The following is a 17,229-nucleotide window of genomic DNA, read 5'->3' as shown; positions in this document are numbered from 1 at the left end:
AATCCAGCATGCAGCAGCTAGACTGGTGACTGGGAGCGGCCACCTAGACCATATAACACCGGTCCTGAAAGACCTACATTGGCTCCCAATATGTTTCCGAGCACAATTCAAAGTGTTGGTGCTGACCTTTAAAGCCCTAAATGGCCTCAGCCCAGTATACCTGAAGGAGTGTCTCCACCCCCATCGTTCTGCCTGGACAGAGGTCCAGCGCCGAGGGCCTTCTGGTGGCTCCCTCACTGCGAGAAGGAAAGCTACAGGGAACCAGGCAGAGGGCCTTCTTGGTAGTGGCGCCCGCCCTGTGGAACGCCCTCCCACCAGATGTCAAAGAAATAAACAACTACCTGACATTTAGAAGACATCTGAAGGCAGCCCTGTTTAGGGAAGTTTTCAGTGTGTGACATTTTAATGTATTTTTTAATCTTTGTTGAAAGCCGCCCAGAGTTGCTGGGGAAACCTAGCCAGATGGACGGGGTACAAATAAATTATTGTTGTTGTTATTATTATTATGGTTAGAGTGTCGAGGAGAGACCAGGGTTCAAATCCCCGATTGGCCATGAAGCTCACTGGGTGACCTTAGGCCTGTCACCTCCCTCACAGGGCTGTTGTGGGATTTAAACAAGGAAGGGGGGAATTGTGTTTGCTGCCTTGAGCTCCGTGGAAGAAAGGTGGGGTATAAATGTAATAAAATAAATAAATAGATAAATAAGCAAAGAGGTTGTACACACCCCTCCAGCTGTACTTATAAAGATGCAGGGAAGGGCCCATCATTCACGCATTTGCCAGCAAATTCTCCTATAAGTTCAGCATCATGCCTCCGCTGACACTGGCACAACCTCGGTGATGGTACCCAAGTCCAACCCATATAGATCAGGTGAAATACAACAAGGTTGTTGTACAGGTGAGTGAGCTTGTACTGCCAAGGGGACCTCTCATAATGGTGGGAGAGAGAGGCATGATCAGGAAGGGCAAAGAATTTGCAAAGCCAGATTACAGCCATTAAGCTAGAGCAGAAAGGAATTTGTTCAGCCCTTTAGAATTCAAATGCAACTTAATTTTAAATTATCAAATTTTGCACTTTTGATCTTAAAGTGCAGAGCACAGATCAGTCCATACCCTCTGCGGAACAATGCACTAGGGACAGAGCTCTTGCACAAATGCCGCTCTACGTGTAGGAGAAGGACCTATGGGAAGCAAAAGTCAATGGCAGAGAACACGTGCAGAACAGAGCATGCGGGAGGAAAAGCAAAAGAAGCTGCAAGGCGCTGGATTGTCATCTTAGATCCTAACTTTCCTTGAGGATGAATTTTAAGGCGAGAATGCTAAGTATTCTTGGTAGCACCAAGGGGAGGGAGTAAATGAATAAATATTACTTTTCCAGATATGATATTGTACAGATTAAGAACAACAACCAAAACCAAATCTGATAGTATCCAAAACATGAGAATAGTGAAAACAAGATTCAAATCAGGAGGCTCATTCATTAGAAATTGGGCGAGTAAATTTGAATTAGAAGAATTTGCTTCAGAATTTTGTTAAAGAACACATGTGTGTGTGCGCGCACGCGCACACGCACGCACACGGAGGAATAGCAAAATCCATTCAATGAACTTTAAAAGCAGAATCCTGCTGTTTGAGGACTGGGTGGAGGAAAGCATATTAGGCTCTAGAGTGGCCACTTGCACATTAGCCAAAAAGGAAGAAATGCAAAATGCATCACTACAGAATTATAAGAGAGGGTATGGATCTACCTATACTACTTTATATGTAGAGATTCAAATTCAGGCACAATTACTATAATTTATATAGAAAAGTAAGACACCCCACTATTGTGAGGAAGGTGACCTCAGGTGACTTAGTCCTCAGTTCAGGGGCTGATCCTTGCTGCTCTTCCTTCTTTTAAGTTGGACTGGGACTGGGCAGCCCTTCAGAGAGGGGAGTCCTTCCAGCTGCGAGCTTCCCTGGGCAAATCAGCACACATGCCTACCCTAAGACTCACATTTTGCACCATGTCTGAAAAACCAGGGCAAACTTTCTGGAGTTGTTTCTGCCTCGGCAACGTTATGAAAAAACGAATTGTTAAACTAAAACACTATGGCTTGTCTGTTTGTTTTCTTGACGAAAAAACACACAAAGGGGAAAACCGCAGAAACAGCTCACAAGAGATAGAGCTGCATATAATAGAAGCACGACCTTTTCATGGCGATTTAGAGGGAGGTTGAACTCCCAAGAGTGTATTCAGATCTTAAAAGTAAGGCAGCAAACAGCCCTTAGACTGGCCTGGAGCCAGAACGAGGATCGTTAAGTTTCAGCTTGTAAAGGAGTATTAGCATCAAAATTAAGTGACTATTGCTTTTATGTTACTAGGTGCCTCTGATAAATGAGCCAAGGGGGAAGTGTTTTAAAAACATGGGAGTAAGGCAAGCCCACAAACCCAATACACTTCTCCCCAAAACTATGCTTGGGTTTGCCACTGACTCTGCACCCAACTAGGGAGCCGTAACCCATCCTGGTTACCTAATGAGTGTACCTGTAAAACTGAGGCATGTTTGTTGCATTCGCTTTTCTAGGTACACATAGACATAAAGGAAGCTGCTTTGCATTTGTCTATCTAGGCTAGCATTGTCTGTTCTGACTGGCAGAAACTTTCTGGGGCTTTCCTTCACCTGCTACCTAGTCCTTTTGTGAGCTGAAGATATGGGGGGTTGCATGCAAAGCACATGCCCCACCGCTAAGCAATGGCCTAAAGTGCCCACTGAAAAACAAAATGCATAAAGAGGATTTCAGAGGCACACGGTGCTCCACAGAGCAAGCCAAGACTCTCCATCTCCTTATCCCTTGATGAAGGAGGCAGTGTAACCCGTTACAGTCATCTGTCCTCACCTGACCGTGACGACATGGTGTTGCACTGGCCGTAACTGCTGCTGGTTGTGGGGCCACTGTTTCCATCTCATGTCCGCAGCCTCGTGCTGGGGAGTTGACGACGAATCCCCACTGGAGTGATGGGAGCACAAGGTCGCCCTCTCCCCATGGCCTGGCAGGGGAGGCAGGGCATAGCTGCTTCTGGCTTCTTGCTGGTTGCAGTGGTAATACAGGTGAGGCTGGAAGGAGTCCTGGGAGCCAGAGGGCACCTGCCCGTTGGATCGAGTGGAGATTGGGGCATGCATATGGCTGGAAGAGGCCTGGTGGTATCTCGCTGAGCTGGGAGAAGCATCAATGGGGCAGTGATGGACGGGGCATCTCCGTTCCCAGGAGCCTCCGCTGGAGCTCGGCTCTGTCTTTCTGATCTCCGGCACATTAAGACAACTTTGACAAAGCTCTGGCTTTACTTTTTCCCTGTGAGAAGAAATGGGTTTGCTTTTCTTTATTGCTTTCCTATGTAAAATGTATGCCAAGAGGCATTCATTGTCTCGGCAGTCACAGAGAGGAAGTTCCTTATGTGAACAGTAACCAATAAAACACTGAAATGGCAACAGAAGCAGCATAAAAGCTTTTTAACACAGCAAAAAGATTATCCCTCAAATGACTGCCTGTATCGGAAGGTTTTCTGCCGGCGATATTGTGGCATGCCACCCCAATCTCTGAGCAGTGCAAGATCCCGGGGGCTCCCAGCGCTTACCCAAGGTCTGTGTTTTCTTTTGGAATTAGGCACAGTAGAGACTGTGGTGTCTTTAGGATATATGGATTATTTATACATAATATACAACCTGAGCCAACAATGGAGGGGTTCAGAGCATTAACATCCCAAAAGGGCCTTGTTTCTTCCATAGCCACAAACCTTGGATTCAAACAGAAATCAAACATGACTCCCATCTCTGTTTGCTGCTTCGCTTCTGGCCCACATCACCATAACTCAACTCTAAACTCTGCTTCATCCATCTAATTACCGTATTTTTCGCTCGATAACACGCACCTGACCATAACACGCACATAGTTTTTAGAGGAGGAAAACAAGAAAAAAAAATTCTGAATGAAACAGTGGATGTATCATTTTTGTGCTTCATGCTGTGGCCACAGACATGTGATTTGACGGTGAGTTTGGGGTAGCCCAATGCAAAAATCCTGATAATCCATGTGGATCTGTGCTTTGTAACCACGTTTTTGCACCATTGCAGCCCCAGGCAACAGTGGGTGCGTGATTTTTTTGGTGCAGGCTGTAGCCATGGACATGGTATGTGATCTGATGGTGAATTTGGGGTGACCCAATGCAAAGATCCTGAGGATCCATGTGGATCTGTGCTTTGTAACCACGTTTTTGCACCATTGCAGCCCTGTTTTTGCATCAGATCATTGCTATGTGATCTGATGGTGAATTTGGGGTGACCCAATGCAAAGATCCTGAGGATCCATGTGGATCCGTGCTTTGTAACCACGTTTTAAGTGGGGAGGGAAGGAAAAACATAGAAGAGACAAGGAGCACCGAGAGGGGTGTGCGGAGAAGCAGCTGGCTAAGAATGCAGGAGAGGGATTTTACCGGACCCACTCAACTCTCTCTCTCTCTCTCTCTCTCTCTCCCCCCATCTGCATGTTGCCTGCGAGTCCCTAGACGCAGCAGCAGCAGCACCAGAGCACGGAGAGGAATTAGAAGGAAGGACGCTCTGCTTTCCCCTCTGCTTGCCTGGAGGGGAGGGGTTTTCTCTGCTCTTTGTTCCGTTTGAGCAAACACAGGAACGAAACAGAAGCGGGTGGGCAGTAAGACCCTGAGGCAGAATGCAGGAAAGCAACAGCTTTCTCTCTCGGGAGGCTCGAACGCACGTGTGGCTGCCTGCAATCAGTTTACCACACCGAGAATGAAGATAAACTGGTAAAATAAGGGGGCTGGGTTAAAGCTAAAGGGAAAACCTCAAAGATCCCTCAAGAACAAGGCAGGGGTTCAGGGCTCCCAAAGCCGAGCTGCAGCCTTAGAAGGGAAAAATGGGGCTTTCGGAGGTGGTTTTAACTGCCCCGCTGCTTCCAATTTTTTAAAAGGCAAATTGCAGGAGAAGATGCAGCAGTCAGTCACTCTCTCACTCCCTCCAAGCACCCACGCTAGCGAACAAACACACAGGCAATCACACACTCACAAAGCACACACACTAGCAAACACACAGTCGCGCTGCAGAGTGGCCAAACCTCCTAGCAAGCACTTCCCTGGCTTCTGCTGACCGCAACGAAGATGACCCTCGAAGAAAATGTGTGATGCACTCGGGCCAGTCGGCTCCAGGGACCACACATTCGCTCAATAACACGCATAGACATTTCCCCTTACTTTTTAGGAGAAAAAAATCTGTGTGTTATAGAGGGAAAAATACGGTATTTGCCCTGCCCATAAAGGGAGTCCCACCCATTTGCCATCTCACACAGAGCCCCTTTCCTTTGTTTCTCTTAATGGCCCATCACCCAGGTGATCACCTCAACACAGGAAGCTAGCCTGGCTTATATGTTAACACTTGCTGGATCCAGGAGTTAGAAGGATTACACATACTGTACAACCTACTTTCTCTCCCCGCCCTGCCCCCCAAAACCCTCATAACCATATTTAGTTAAGAGATGGTACAAAGAAAATAGGAAGTTTTATGACCACTGAGTATTATCTGCAGATGAGATGGAGAATATATAGAGCTTGGCTATTCATCACTACAATCCATTACAATGAATATGAAAGAGAGAACTATAATGCACTGATAGGAATAGGCACCTTGCAGATTAATGAATTTGTAGGCACTTTTTAAAGCCCTTTATCACACTTTAGAATAATTGAGAGGAAGTGTAGTCATGGCTGTGCGTTTGTTTTTACTATGTACTTAGTGATAGATTTTCTAAATTATTGTTAGATTTTCATAAAATACATTGAAGATGCTTTGACAGCCATGGGCCAGAGAACAGGGCTTCCCAGGCTGATTATAAAGCTTGGGCATTTTCATAAGGGGGGGGGGGATGAACCTTAAGGAAGCCTGCTTGTCAGGGGTGGCCTGTCCTGCTTTACCACCTGAGGAATGGTGCCCCCACTCCATGCCACCCCCCCTTCCCACATCTGCTGCCACTGGGATGCCTCCCCTCTCTCTGAATGTGGCGAGAGCTGGGGCAGCAACGCTGCATAACAGAACGTCTCCCTCTTTAAAACTTGACTGGTAGTTTAAACCAACAATAAAAGGTAAAGGGACCCCTGACCATTAGGTCCAGTGGTGGCCGAATCTGGGGTTGCGGCGCTCATCTCGCTTTATTGGCCGAGGGAGCCGGAGTACAGCTTCCCGGTCATGTGGCCAGCATGACTAAGCCGCTTCTGGCGAACCAGAGCAGCGCACGGAAACGCCGTTTACCTTCCCGCCAGAGCGGTACCTATTTATCTACTTGCACTTGGACGTGCTTTTGAACTGCTAGGTGGGCAGGAGCAGGGACCGAACAACGGGAGCTCACCCCGTCGCAGAGATTCGAACTGCCAACCAGCAAGCCCTAGGCTCTGTGGTTTAGACCACAGCACGACCCGCATCCCCGTAAACCTACAATACCCGCTAGTTATTTTCAGACAAAAAATTTCCTGCATTTCATTCCATGTCCGAGGCAGAAGAGGGACCACAACCCCTCCTGATCATGCAGGAGTCCTGCTTGCATGGCTCACCTATACACCTGCAGCTGCATTGGTGCAGCCCGCCTCCCTTTGCTGATGTCTGTACTCAACATGTGAAAATCAAGAGTGGGGCATTGGGGCATTCAGCACTGGGGCAAGGTTGCCCCACTTTCAGATCACATTTTGAGAAAATGTGAGCTTTTTGTCTGGAAATCTGCATATAAGCCTTGAAGCATTTTTTAGTGATTTTCAGGACCTATTTTTGTTTCCTTAATGCAAGTTTCTAGTTCCCACGGTGGCACAGCAATGCTAAGTTATTGTGGTATGTAAAAAGTAGCCCAAACTCATAAACTTTCAGCCCGAATGCTTTCAAATGTCAGGGTATCAATTCTTTTAAGAGTCCACATGTGAGTGTAAACATTTAAGAATAAGAACATTATAGAGTAAGTGAAAAGTCCACATTTACTTACAGTACTCCCACACCTGCCTGATTGAAAATGACAAGCCAGTTTTCTTAACTGTGTGCTAAGGAAATTCGCAGACTCATAAACATTTTTTGCTATGACCTTCAATGATGAACAGGAAGGCCAGCACTATTTGTTAACAGTGATCCAAGTTATCACTTCATTTGGGCGGCACATCAAGGTGATTTTCTAAGGAAAATATTAGATGCCAGGCATATTTAATCAAGAGAAATTGGTATCTTCATTACACTGCGATACTGTCAAATTTATGGTCATCCATCAATTCACTGATGGGGATCCAAGGACAAAGCAACAAAAGGAGAGATCTGGATGGGCAGTGAGATTCCCGGTCATAGCACGAATGTATATTCAGAACTGTTGAGGCTACAGTGGGAGCAGAAATGTTCTGCCATCCATGGAACAGTAAAAGCCTGCAGCTTCAAAGTTATGGTCTGACAGCTCTGTTTTTGTCTAGACCAGCTGGATGCAACCAAGAAAGAAACAAAAGAGATATTCAGCAAAGCAGACAGCAAGGAAGAAAAGGTGGGAGCCAACAGCTCTAATTGTGTATCACAGCTGCTTGACTGCCACCCCTTATTTGTCTCTCCTATCACTTTCATAAGCCAATGTAGAGAAGATACCTGATCTTGACCAGAATCCAGCAGGGCTAATTGGAAAGAGGAGAAGAAAAGGGATGCAATCAAACATACAATAATCGGAGTAGTGGGGCTGATGTGGAAGCATTCGCTTGTTGTTTGTTCTTCTCCCCAGGATCCAGCTCAAGGCAAACCAGTGGCCGACTGTGCAAAGCACTGATTGGCTGCCACCTGTGACATCATGAGCCTCCCATTCTTCCAAAGTAAAGAATATCAAAGCAGCTGATCATGACAATATATTAGGCATGACTGGGATGAACATTCCATAAAGTATGCACCTTTGCTGATATCGTCCTCCTTTCCCATCAACTTCCTTACTTCAGAAAAACTTTTTTTTAGGATCTTTGTGTACCAGTGTGTGCGTGTGTGTGGAGGGCACTCACCCAGAAGAACGTCTCCCTAAGGTATGCAGCCTGTTGAGACTTTTTGGTTTTTATAGGTTAGGGCCAACACTTAAACAGTGCCCTAAACAAACTGCATTTCCCCCCAATAACCAACCTTGCACACTTTCCTTATCTCATTCCCACAGAGTGCCACTTTTGAATTAAGTGAAGTTGTTAAACACTCTTCAAAGGTAAGTAGGATGGCATATATCATGGTGGCTAGGGGGTTCTTGGACTTGGGGGTTACAACTGTCCACTCATTTCCAGATAAGTTGGATTTCTCACCATTAATATGGAGCAGAACCACATTGGTTAATGCCAACCATTAGGCAGAGTGAGATGGCTGCCTCCTGTGCTTGTGGTGGGGGTGGCAGCAGCAAGGCTGGGGGACAAAGTGTGTGCCACACAGCCTCCCCTGCATCCCCAACTCCTCGAGAGATTCTCTCAATGGGGTCTCATAAAAAGGTAAGTACATATCACTTGGGAAGGCAGGCGAACTAATGCCAGTGTACTGGAAGAAGCAAAGATCACCAGTGCTGAAGCAATGATTTTTCAACATCAACTTTGTTGGACTGGTCATGTTGTGTGGATGCCCGATTATCGTCTTCCAAAGCAACTACTCTATTCCAAACTTAAAAATGGAAAGCGTAATGTTAGTGGTCAACAAAAGAGGTTTAAAGACTCTCTCAAGGCAAATCTAAAAAAAAATGTAGTATAAACACTGACAACTGGGAAACACTGGCCTGTGAGTGCTCCAATTGGAGAACAGCCTTTACCAAAGGTGTCATGGGCTTTGAAGACACTCGAACTCAGGAAGCAAGGGAGAAATGTGCTAAGAGGAAGGCACGCTTGGCAAATCCACACCGTGATCAACTCCCATCCGGAAACCTATGTTCCCACTGTGGAAGGATGTGTGGATCCAGAATTGGCCTCCACAGTCACTTACGGACTCACTGCTAAGACTGTGTTCATGAAAGACAATCTTACTCAGCTATGAGTGATCACCGAAGAAGAAGAAGAAGGAGGAGGAGGAGGAGGAGGAGGAGGAGGTGTCCTCACCCTTGCCAGATGGCCCAGGAGGCCTCAATAACTAAAGATAGCAAAAACATCAGAAAGGTTCAGGAGAATGAACAGGTTCTCACTCCTCCTGCTAATCAACCAGTCTAGTTCATCCACCCAAACTAGGCTTAAAGGTGGCCTAATAAGAACCAAGTTAGCTGTCATCCAGAGGTTTCTAGTTCTGTACCACCATGGACTGCTCAGTCACATGACCAAGAAATGGTAAACTAGAGACTGGCACCGCAATAGTAAATTGTTCAGTTTTAGGGGTTCCAGTGATTACATTTGTTTGTTTGTTTCACATGAATATTTGTTTGTTTCATTAAATGTATGCACCGCTGGACTGTTGAAAAAACTCTTGAAAGCAGTTTAAAATCAAAAGTCTGACAAAACACCCCACAGTTCCTCATCTGGTATCTGCCTATCTTACCCAGGTATTATGATTTCAATTACACTCATGATTAATTTCAATTTTTTACCCAGCCTTCACCACAAGGCCCCATACAATATTACACAGTTTGCTTTCTTTATTAGATTTATATACCGCCCTTCGTCATAAAATCTCAAGGCAGTTCACAGCATTTTAAATCACAGCCACAATAATAGGGTGTGTCCTAAATGTATATATCCCAGGCCACAGTAAAGAGCTGCATCTTCAGCATTTTTGATTGTAGAAGCTCAAAAAGGTGAAACCTCTGGATCATTCCTGAACCCTCGATTAGCATTTGCTTGCAGCTCACAAAGCTGCTATTATAACCAGAAAGAGGGAGGGGCGGGCTAGAATCACACCAGCCAGTAATACAAAGGGATCCTGTGGCTATATTGTAAGACAACACTAAAAGCTGGCAAACTTTTCTGTCTAGTTTTTCCTTTTCCTTCCAAACTGGCTTCCCTCTGCAGTGAGACTCTAAATCAAATATTAAGGTTAGCAATTAGTTCCTCTAAACAAACAAACAAACAACTCTCTCTCTGCTGATCAATGATTTTGCATTGTTTGCAAAGTTTCTAAATAGGCATCACATTTTTTAAAAAACACACACCTGGAATTCACAGTAAAAGCTTTCTTAATGGAATCTTGTAATGGGATTTTAATAAAGGGTTAGAACAGAATGATAGACTTCTGGAGTCAAGAGAGTACAATGCCTAAAACAGGAAGGGTAGAGCATGGATTGAGAAAATGTGATTTCTTCCCATTCAGACACTCAAGATACGGTGGCTATAGTTTTGATAAAGAAATCAAGGCTGCATCTGTTCTGGAAGAGACATAAGAAGGAAGTCATGCATCTTTAAAATGCATCTGCCACCCACAATAAAGCTGATCATTCTCATTTTCTATATAAACAGATGCTTCCAATGTACGAAATAGTAAAGCAGCTAAAGACATAGTATAAGATAGTTATGGTACAATGCTAAACTATGGCACATGTATTTTTATCCTCCCACATCTCTTGTCAATAATGCCTCTTTGTGAGGGACCTTTTTCATCTCACACAGAGACCTGTCAGTATGCAAATAATAGTGAGATCAGGCAGGACCCAATTAAGTCACTGAGGAAAGGTGAGTGTCTGAAAACCTCTGAATTTTTTTTGCTGAGCATTCCACAAACAAGTCTGTAGCTGTAAATCAGCAAGCAGAAAATTTGAGGAGTGTGCTGGAGGCTGAGCCAGTAATGACATCATTTTGGAATGAGTTCACAATGACATAGCTTTGGACATGTCGAGATTTAGGGTTCTATACTTGCCAGCCATAAATGCGTAGTTCAGAGGCAATGCGTTTTATTGAACCTTTTTGTATAGAGTGAGAATGAAGCAAGTGTGTGTGTTCCACAGAACTCTTTACTAGGCTACAAAGTTATATATAAAGACAGCAATAGAATATAGAACCCAGTTTGAGGGAAGTGGCTAGAAAAAAGGCCATGGGCACAATCTTATTTGACTAGAAAATTACTCAAACAGGCAATGAGATATGCGGAAAGCAAAATTCTAGAGCCTATGGTTAAAGTGCGACAGCAGTTGGTTCAGAATGAAGTGGTCCATGAGCAACTAGAACATGCCAACGAGGACATATTCCCCAATGTTAGAAAATCACTGGCTTCCCATTTCTTTCCAGGCCTATTGTGTTGATTTTGACCTATAAATCCCTATACAGCTTGGGATCAGGATTGCCTGCTCCCATATGACTGTCCCTGCTGTCTCAGTTAAAGTGGGAGACAACCATGGATAGAGCCTTCTCAGTGGTGGTGCCCAAGTTGTGGTATTTGACTGACACCTATTCTCATAACCTTAGGCACCAGGTGAAAAACAACAACTGTCCTATTCTCCAAACCTTCTTATTAAATGGTTGTATTGCTTTGGTGTAATGTAATGTGCTAATGAACTTTTACTTTTGTTTTGTTGTCTCTTACGCTTATCCTTCTTCAATTATTGTAGGTTTGTTGCTTTGAATCAATTGGTGTTCAAACCTTCATTGTAAACCACTTAAAAACCGCTTTGTTATTGCAATTGGGAGTTAGAAATCATTGCTGACCTGATGCAAATCACCAAGAGATCTTACCAGTGGAGCCTGTTCCATCTTCTGCCCACCTGTCAACAGCTTAAGCCTATCTACTCAACTAGGTGTATGATCTCTAATGCTCCAGAGAGAGGAAAATAGTTTTTGAGATGTTATGGAACATAGTTTGGGAATCCTTCCTGTTCCCAGCCAGCTATAGTTGAAGTACCAGTCTAAGAAACATAAAACGCCTTTAGCATGTTTTGCTGACAACACAGTGTATATGCAAATTCCATTAGGCTATAACATTCTCTCACTGGAGCTCTCAACTAATTGCACTGCTTTTCAAACAAGCCATCCATCCATTAACTTTAAATACACTTGTGTGTTGCAAAACCACAATGCAGGTGCTTTTATGGGCATCCTGAAAGAACAGGTGTTTCTCTTCACTGTGGTTTGACCAAGAAGAGCGGCTAGGCTTTGTTAAAGCAAAGGTAAAGGTACCCCTGCCCGTACGGGCCAGTCGTGTCCGACTCTAGGGTTGCGTGCTCATCTCGCTCAAGAGGCCGTGAGCCGGCGCCGTCTGAGGACACTTCCGGGTCACGTGGCCAGTGTGACGAAGCTGCAGCTGGCGAGCCAGCACCAGCACAGCACACGGAAACGCCGTTACCTTCCCACTATAAAGCGGTACCTATTTATCTACTTGCACTTAGGGGTGCTTTCAAACTGCTAGGTGGGCAGGAGCTGGGACCGAACGACGGGAGCTCACCCCGCCGCGGGGATTCGAACTGCCAACCATACAATCAGCAAGTCCTAGGCACTGCGGTTTTACCCACAGCGCCACCCGCGTCCCTTTGTTAAAGCAAAAGCCACCTTTAATTACTGTATTTTTCCATGCATAAGACGCCCCCTATTTTGGGGGACTCAAAAATAAGAAAATGGGGGAGATTGCCCCTGTGTATAAGACTACACCCACTTGTTAAACATTATTTTTAGTATTAAAAAACCTAGTCTGATACACGGAAAAGTACGGTATGTCTTTTTCAACCAATGTGGGAATGCACTGAAAAACAGCGAAGTTCAAGGGCTATTATTGTTGCAGAAGATTCACATATATGGCTACTGAACACAAGAAGGACCCTGCTGGGCCAAACCAAAAGTCATGTGGCCCATCCAACATGCCATTTCTGTATCTGGTTTACAGGGGCACAGGCAGCTGCCTTGTAATGAGCCAGACCATCTAGCTCAATATGACTGGCAGGAAATAATTCAGGAGTCTGGGTAGGAGTCCCCCCCCCCCCAGCCCAGCCTAGCAATGTCAAGAATTTAACCTGGGACCTTCTGCAAGCAAAGCAGATGCTCTACCTAGCTGAGACCCTTCCCCATTAGAGAATTTTCAGTTGGAGAAATAGAATTTTAATGACTAAGAGCCATCACTTGATCCCTCCTTCCTGAATTTTGAGATCACACTGAGCTCAGCTCAAATGCTCTAATGGGCATGGGTGGCATCAGCTGCCTATGGTTCATACTGTTAGAAGGAAAGCCATCATTAATCCACTTGGAAGGCCAGTTTGGGTTGCAAGCCAGTTAATTCCTCTGCATGCTTTCATTTCATTAAATCCATTGTGGAAAGCTGGGTGTAGAACATCTGCTTTACACATCTTCCTATGTTCCTAAATAAGGGAGGGAGCAGGCTGATCAGGCCCTACCTGCCTTCAGACCTTTGATTATTGGGGTGGGGCGAAGTTAATCTGCAATTCAGTCTGTTTCAGTCCATGAAAGAATTGATCAGCGTTTGCATCCCTCCCTTCGATTTTAAACCTATCCGTGTTGATTATAAACACACACCTACCTCCATGGCCCGTGAAGGGAATCCAAGACGAAGCTCTCCTTAAAGAGAGCTTCCTTAAAGCAATGTTTCCTAAACCCACGTCCCAGCACCCTACTGATTTCTTCCTCTAAGGCTATAGTTAGGACCTCTTTTTCTGATAGCGCCTGGTTTCATTCCCTTGCACCCTGCGGGGGTGGCGGCAACTTGAATAAAATATTGGGGGACCCCAGGCAAGTCCCGCCCCGCATAATCGACCCCAAGACACGGTGCACACATACGCACACACTATTTGAATGGCATCGCCCATCAACTTTGGGGCGGGCGTTTGGCCCTAGGAGTTGGCTCCAATTTCAAAGACTCCCCCCCCCCCGTACGCGGCAGATATATTTCTAGATCACAACATTTGCCGTTGTTACATATCCGGCACCCTCGGATCAGCAGCTATCAAAGCCACAGTGTATTTTAGAGAGGGCGAGAGATCGAAGGCAGCCCAGCCCAGCCTTGGCTCCGCCTTCTTGGAAACTGCGGAGCGAGGGAAGCTGGGCGAAATATTGCCCTGTCGCTCCTTTTGTTCGTGGCGCCCCAGCAGAGGGCTCCTCGTTGTCGTCGCTTTCCCTCGATCCCGGGCTGCCGGGCGGAGGAATCCTCTCCCGGACACAAAGGACAGCTCCTCTTCGCGGATCGAGGGCGACGCGCGTCCCTTCAATCGAGGATCAAAAGACGCCCCGCAGCGTGGCGACAGATGCGCCGACGGGGATCCTTCGCCCGCTCAGGCAGGCGCGTCAGCCCCCTGACCCAGTGAAGGCGCCTGGTTCGGGTGGGTCTCGTTTCCCGGAGCATCGCGAGGGAGATTCGAGGGAACGTCGCAGAGCAACGCCTTCCCGCGGCGAATCCCAGAACAATAGGCTTGGACCTCGGGGACACTGCCGCGCGCCTTCCTCCACCCCTCGCTCTGCAAGGCCAACTTTTCGAGGATCAGCGGCGATGTGGCCTGCGGCGGCGATGCAACCGGGTGGGGTGGGGTGGTGCTGGAAAAGCAGAAAGTCCCTCTCTCCCTAACCCCCCTCCACTCCGCCGCCCTTCTCCCACCTCCCACCGCCCAGGGGAGATCGGCTCCATTGTCTAGGAAAGGAGCGGGAGGTGCAGGGGACGGATCGCGCGGTGGCGGCGGATAAAGGAGCGGTGCACCTCAAGGACACCCCCGAAGGGTCAGGGAAGGAGGAGGAGATGGGCACGCGGCGTTTCCTCGGCCGATGGGCATCCCCTTGGAGGCTCGCCTTACCTGGAGGTGCATCCCGCTGTCTCCGGGCGCCTCGACTCTGCTCTCTGGCCGGCAGCCGCCTCCCCGTCTAGCGACTGGGAGCCCGCCGCGCCCTCCATGGTCCTCGTCGGCGCCGTGGCCTCCTGACCGCAAAAGCGCCGCCTTGGTGGGGAGGGCGGAAGGCGCTGTCCGCAGCTCCTCGGTGCTGAAAGCGGCTGCTCCCTCGGCCGAGAAAGCGCGTGCGCTAATCCTAGGAGAATCGGCTGGGGAGGGGACCGGGCCGAGCCGGACACGTGGTCCAATAGCAGCGAAGGGAGAGGGGAGGGGAGACACGCTTTGGAGCGGGGGCTGGGGCTGCTGCCCAGTTGGGCTGATCGACCTCGTTATGACCGAGAGCATATCCACGAGGGTGATAATGGACCTATGGTCCTCGGTGCCTTCGAAGTATCGGTGCTTTTCCAGTCTGGATTTATTTCCACAAATTCTGGAACTTAGTAGACCTCAAATCCATCCAGAAAAGAAAAGAAACTTGCATTTGAATGCCAAACTTCTTGACCAGATGTTCCGATAAAGGAGCAGGAGCAGTAAACATTACCTGAGCTCAGCATGCCAGTCGCTTCTTAATTTCTGCTTTAAACATTAATTCCTGGTTTTGGGGAAGGGGTCGGGGTTCTTACCTATGATTAAAAAGTTGTGTGTTCAAAATAAATAAGTTTCCATCTTGGTTAAAAAGACCTGTCCCTTCACAGGCTTAACACTCGATTCTGTGTGAATGCTGTGACAAGGAAGGTTTAAGGGGAAATTGACTTTAAAAGAAAACCAATTTCAGGTGTTGTGCATTCAGTGATGATTATTGTCTGAATGTTTTTAATTTAAGTTGGATGGGTTTGTTTTGTTTTTTGCATGTTGGAAGCTGCAATAAAAATCAGGTAATGAAGATAAACAAAACATAATACAATCCAAGCTGAGGTCTGGCCATAAAACAGTGATTTTACATTAAAGGTAGTTGAATTTAGCTTACACAATAGTAAGCAGTTTCCTCACAATGCATAGCACAATTTACGGTATATCCTTTCAGGAATGAATGGCAGAATTGTCTGTGATTATAGTAGCTTTGGGCTAACTTCTGACACTGACTCTTGTATCATTGGCATTGACATTGACCTTTTTAGTATAATGACATCTTCTTTGTGTCACCCTCATTGAAAAGCGAGGACAATAAATAAATAATAGGAATCATTAAGAGTGGTGGAAACTCAGTAATCCACCTTCTGTTTAGAATAAGCCCTTCCTCTTTTAATGCCATAGCAGTCTTAAGACAGCATAAAGACCATATAAGCTGTTCTGTGATACTAGTTTGGAGAGACCTTCTCTTAGCCTGGGATAATGAGATTTAGAAGCCTAGAAGAGTCCCAAGAACAGGAAATGAGGGAAACAGAATTGACTCTGTAATAATGGCAGTCTCAACCAACAGTGTGAAAGATGCTGAGCGAGGAAGCAGTCCCTCCTCCTGAATTCAGGCAACAGAAGTTGTCTGATTCATTTAAGCAGCAGGCTTGATGATTAACACTACAGCGATGGCAGCTGACAGATCCAAGATTGTTTATGTGTCCCAGCAAAAAGAAATGAACTGCTTGACAAAAAGGTAGTACAGGATTTATTTGAAGTTAAAAAGCTCTGCTTACCAGTTCTTCTTCTCCCGCAGCCTTCTGATGCTTAAAAAAAGTTAGCAAGAATTAAGAAAGCAACTGAAATGTATAGATGAATTGACTTGACAGGCTTTTGTAAACATGTCACTACATTTTTCACTTAGCAGTTTTATGGAGGCTGCAGTCTAGCAGGATGGCTTTATTCCAAAGGATGATGCTGGACTTTGTCACTTCCTTATTCGGAGTTCTTGACTGGTGCAGTGCAGCTCTTTAACACTCCAGCAGAAAGGAGGGACGGTGCTGTAGCCAAAGCAATGGGTGGAAACCCTCAAGTTTATATCTGCAACATCTCCTAGGCCAGTCTCTTCCAATCTGGTACCTTCCAGATTCTTTGGACCACAACTCTCATCTGGTCTCAGGAAGAGGCATTTTCACACTGTGCTGCTTGAGATCTTTTCACTGGAGATGGCGGGAACTGGACCTGGACCTTTTGCATGCTCTGGGCTCTGCACTCCTCCCATAGGGTGGTATATGGGTGGAGTTTAAATTTATGGTGCCTGGTTTATTTTAATAAATGCAAATCAAATGGATCATATTGATTTGCTGAGCTCTCAGGATAGGGAAGGGATGAAAGAAATTCCACGGCCATGTTGGTTGCAACTGATGGGGGTTGAAGTCCAAAACATCTGGAAGGCATCAGGTTTGAGAAGGATGTTCTAGGCCTTCAATAATCAAGATGAAGGCTTACAGAGAATGGAGTTACATTGGTTCCAAGTAAACCCATGCTACAAGGTGGAGGAATGCAAGGCATTCTCCTTCACACATTTTATCAATCCAGTGGCAGCCACAAGCATAATGTTCAAGTTTTGGGTGCCCAAGTTTGTGGGTGCAA

The 17,229-nt window shown here is 46.2% G+C and overlaps 1 protein-coding gene across 2 annotated transcripts in view; it reads right to left on the bottom strand.

The window, feature by feature from the left end:
- The window catches only part of DISP2 (dispatched RND transporter family member 2), a 29,800-nt gene extending 14,795 nt beyond the window's left edge, over positions 1-15,005 (bottom strand). For both annotated transcript variants that reach the window (XM_080996430.1, XM_080996431.1), the window contains exons 1-2: positions 14,710-15,005; positions 2,881-3,333 (exon numbers count right to left, since the gene is read on the bottom strand). In XM_080996430.1, the coding sequence (XP_080852556.1) occupies positions 2,881-3,333; positions 14,710-14,807 (551 nt within the window). In that variant the 5' untranslated portion in view covers positions 14,808-15,005. The remainder of the gene's footprint in view (positions 1-2,880; positions 3,334-14,709) is intronic.
- Between the last annotated feature and the right edge of the window lie 2,224 nt (positions 15,006-17,229).

Source organism: Podarcis pityusensis, assembly GCF_964106645.2.
Source record: "Podarcis pityusensis genome assembly, chromosome: 1".
Classification (NCBI taxonomy): Eukaryota; Metazoa; Chordata; class Lepidosauria; order Squamata; family Lacertidae; genus Podarcis; species Podarcis pityusensis.
This window is presented reverse-complemented; position numbering and strand designations above follow the sequence as displayed.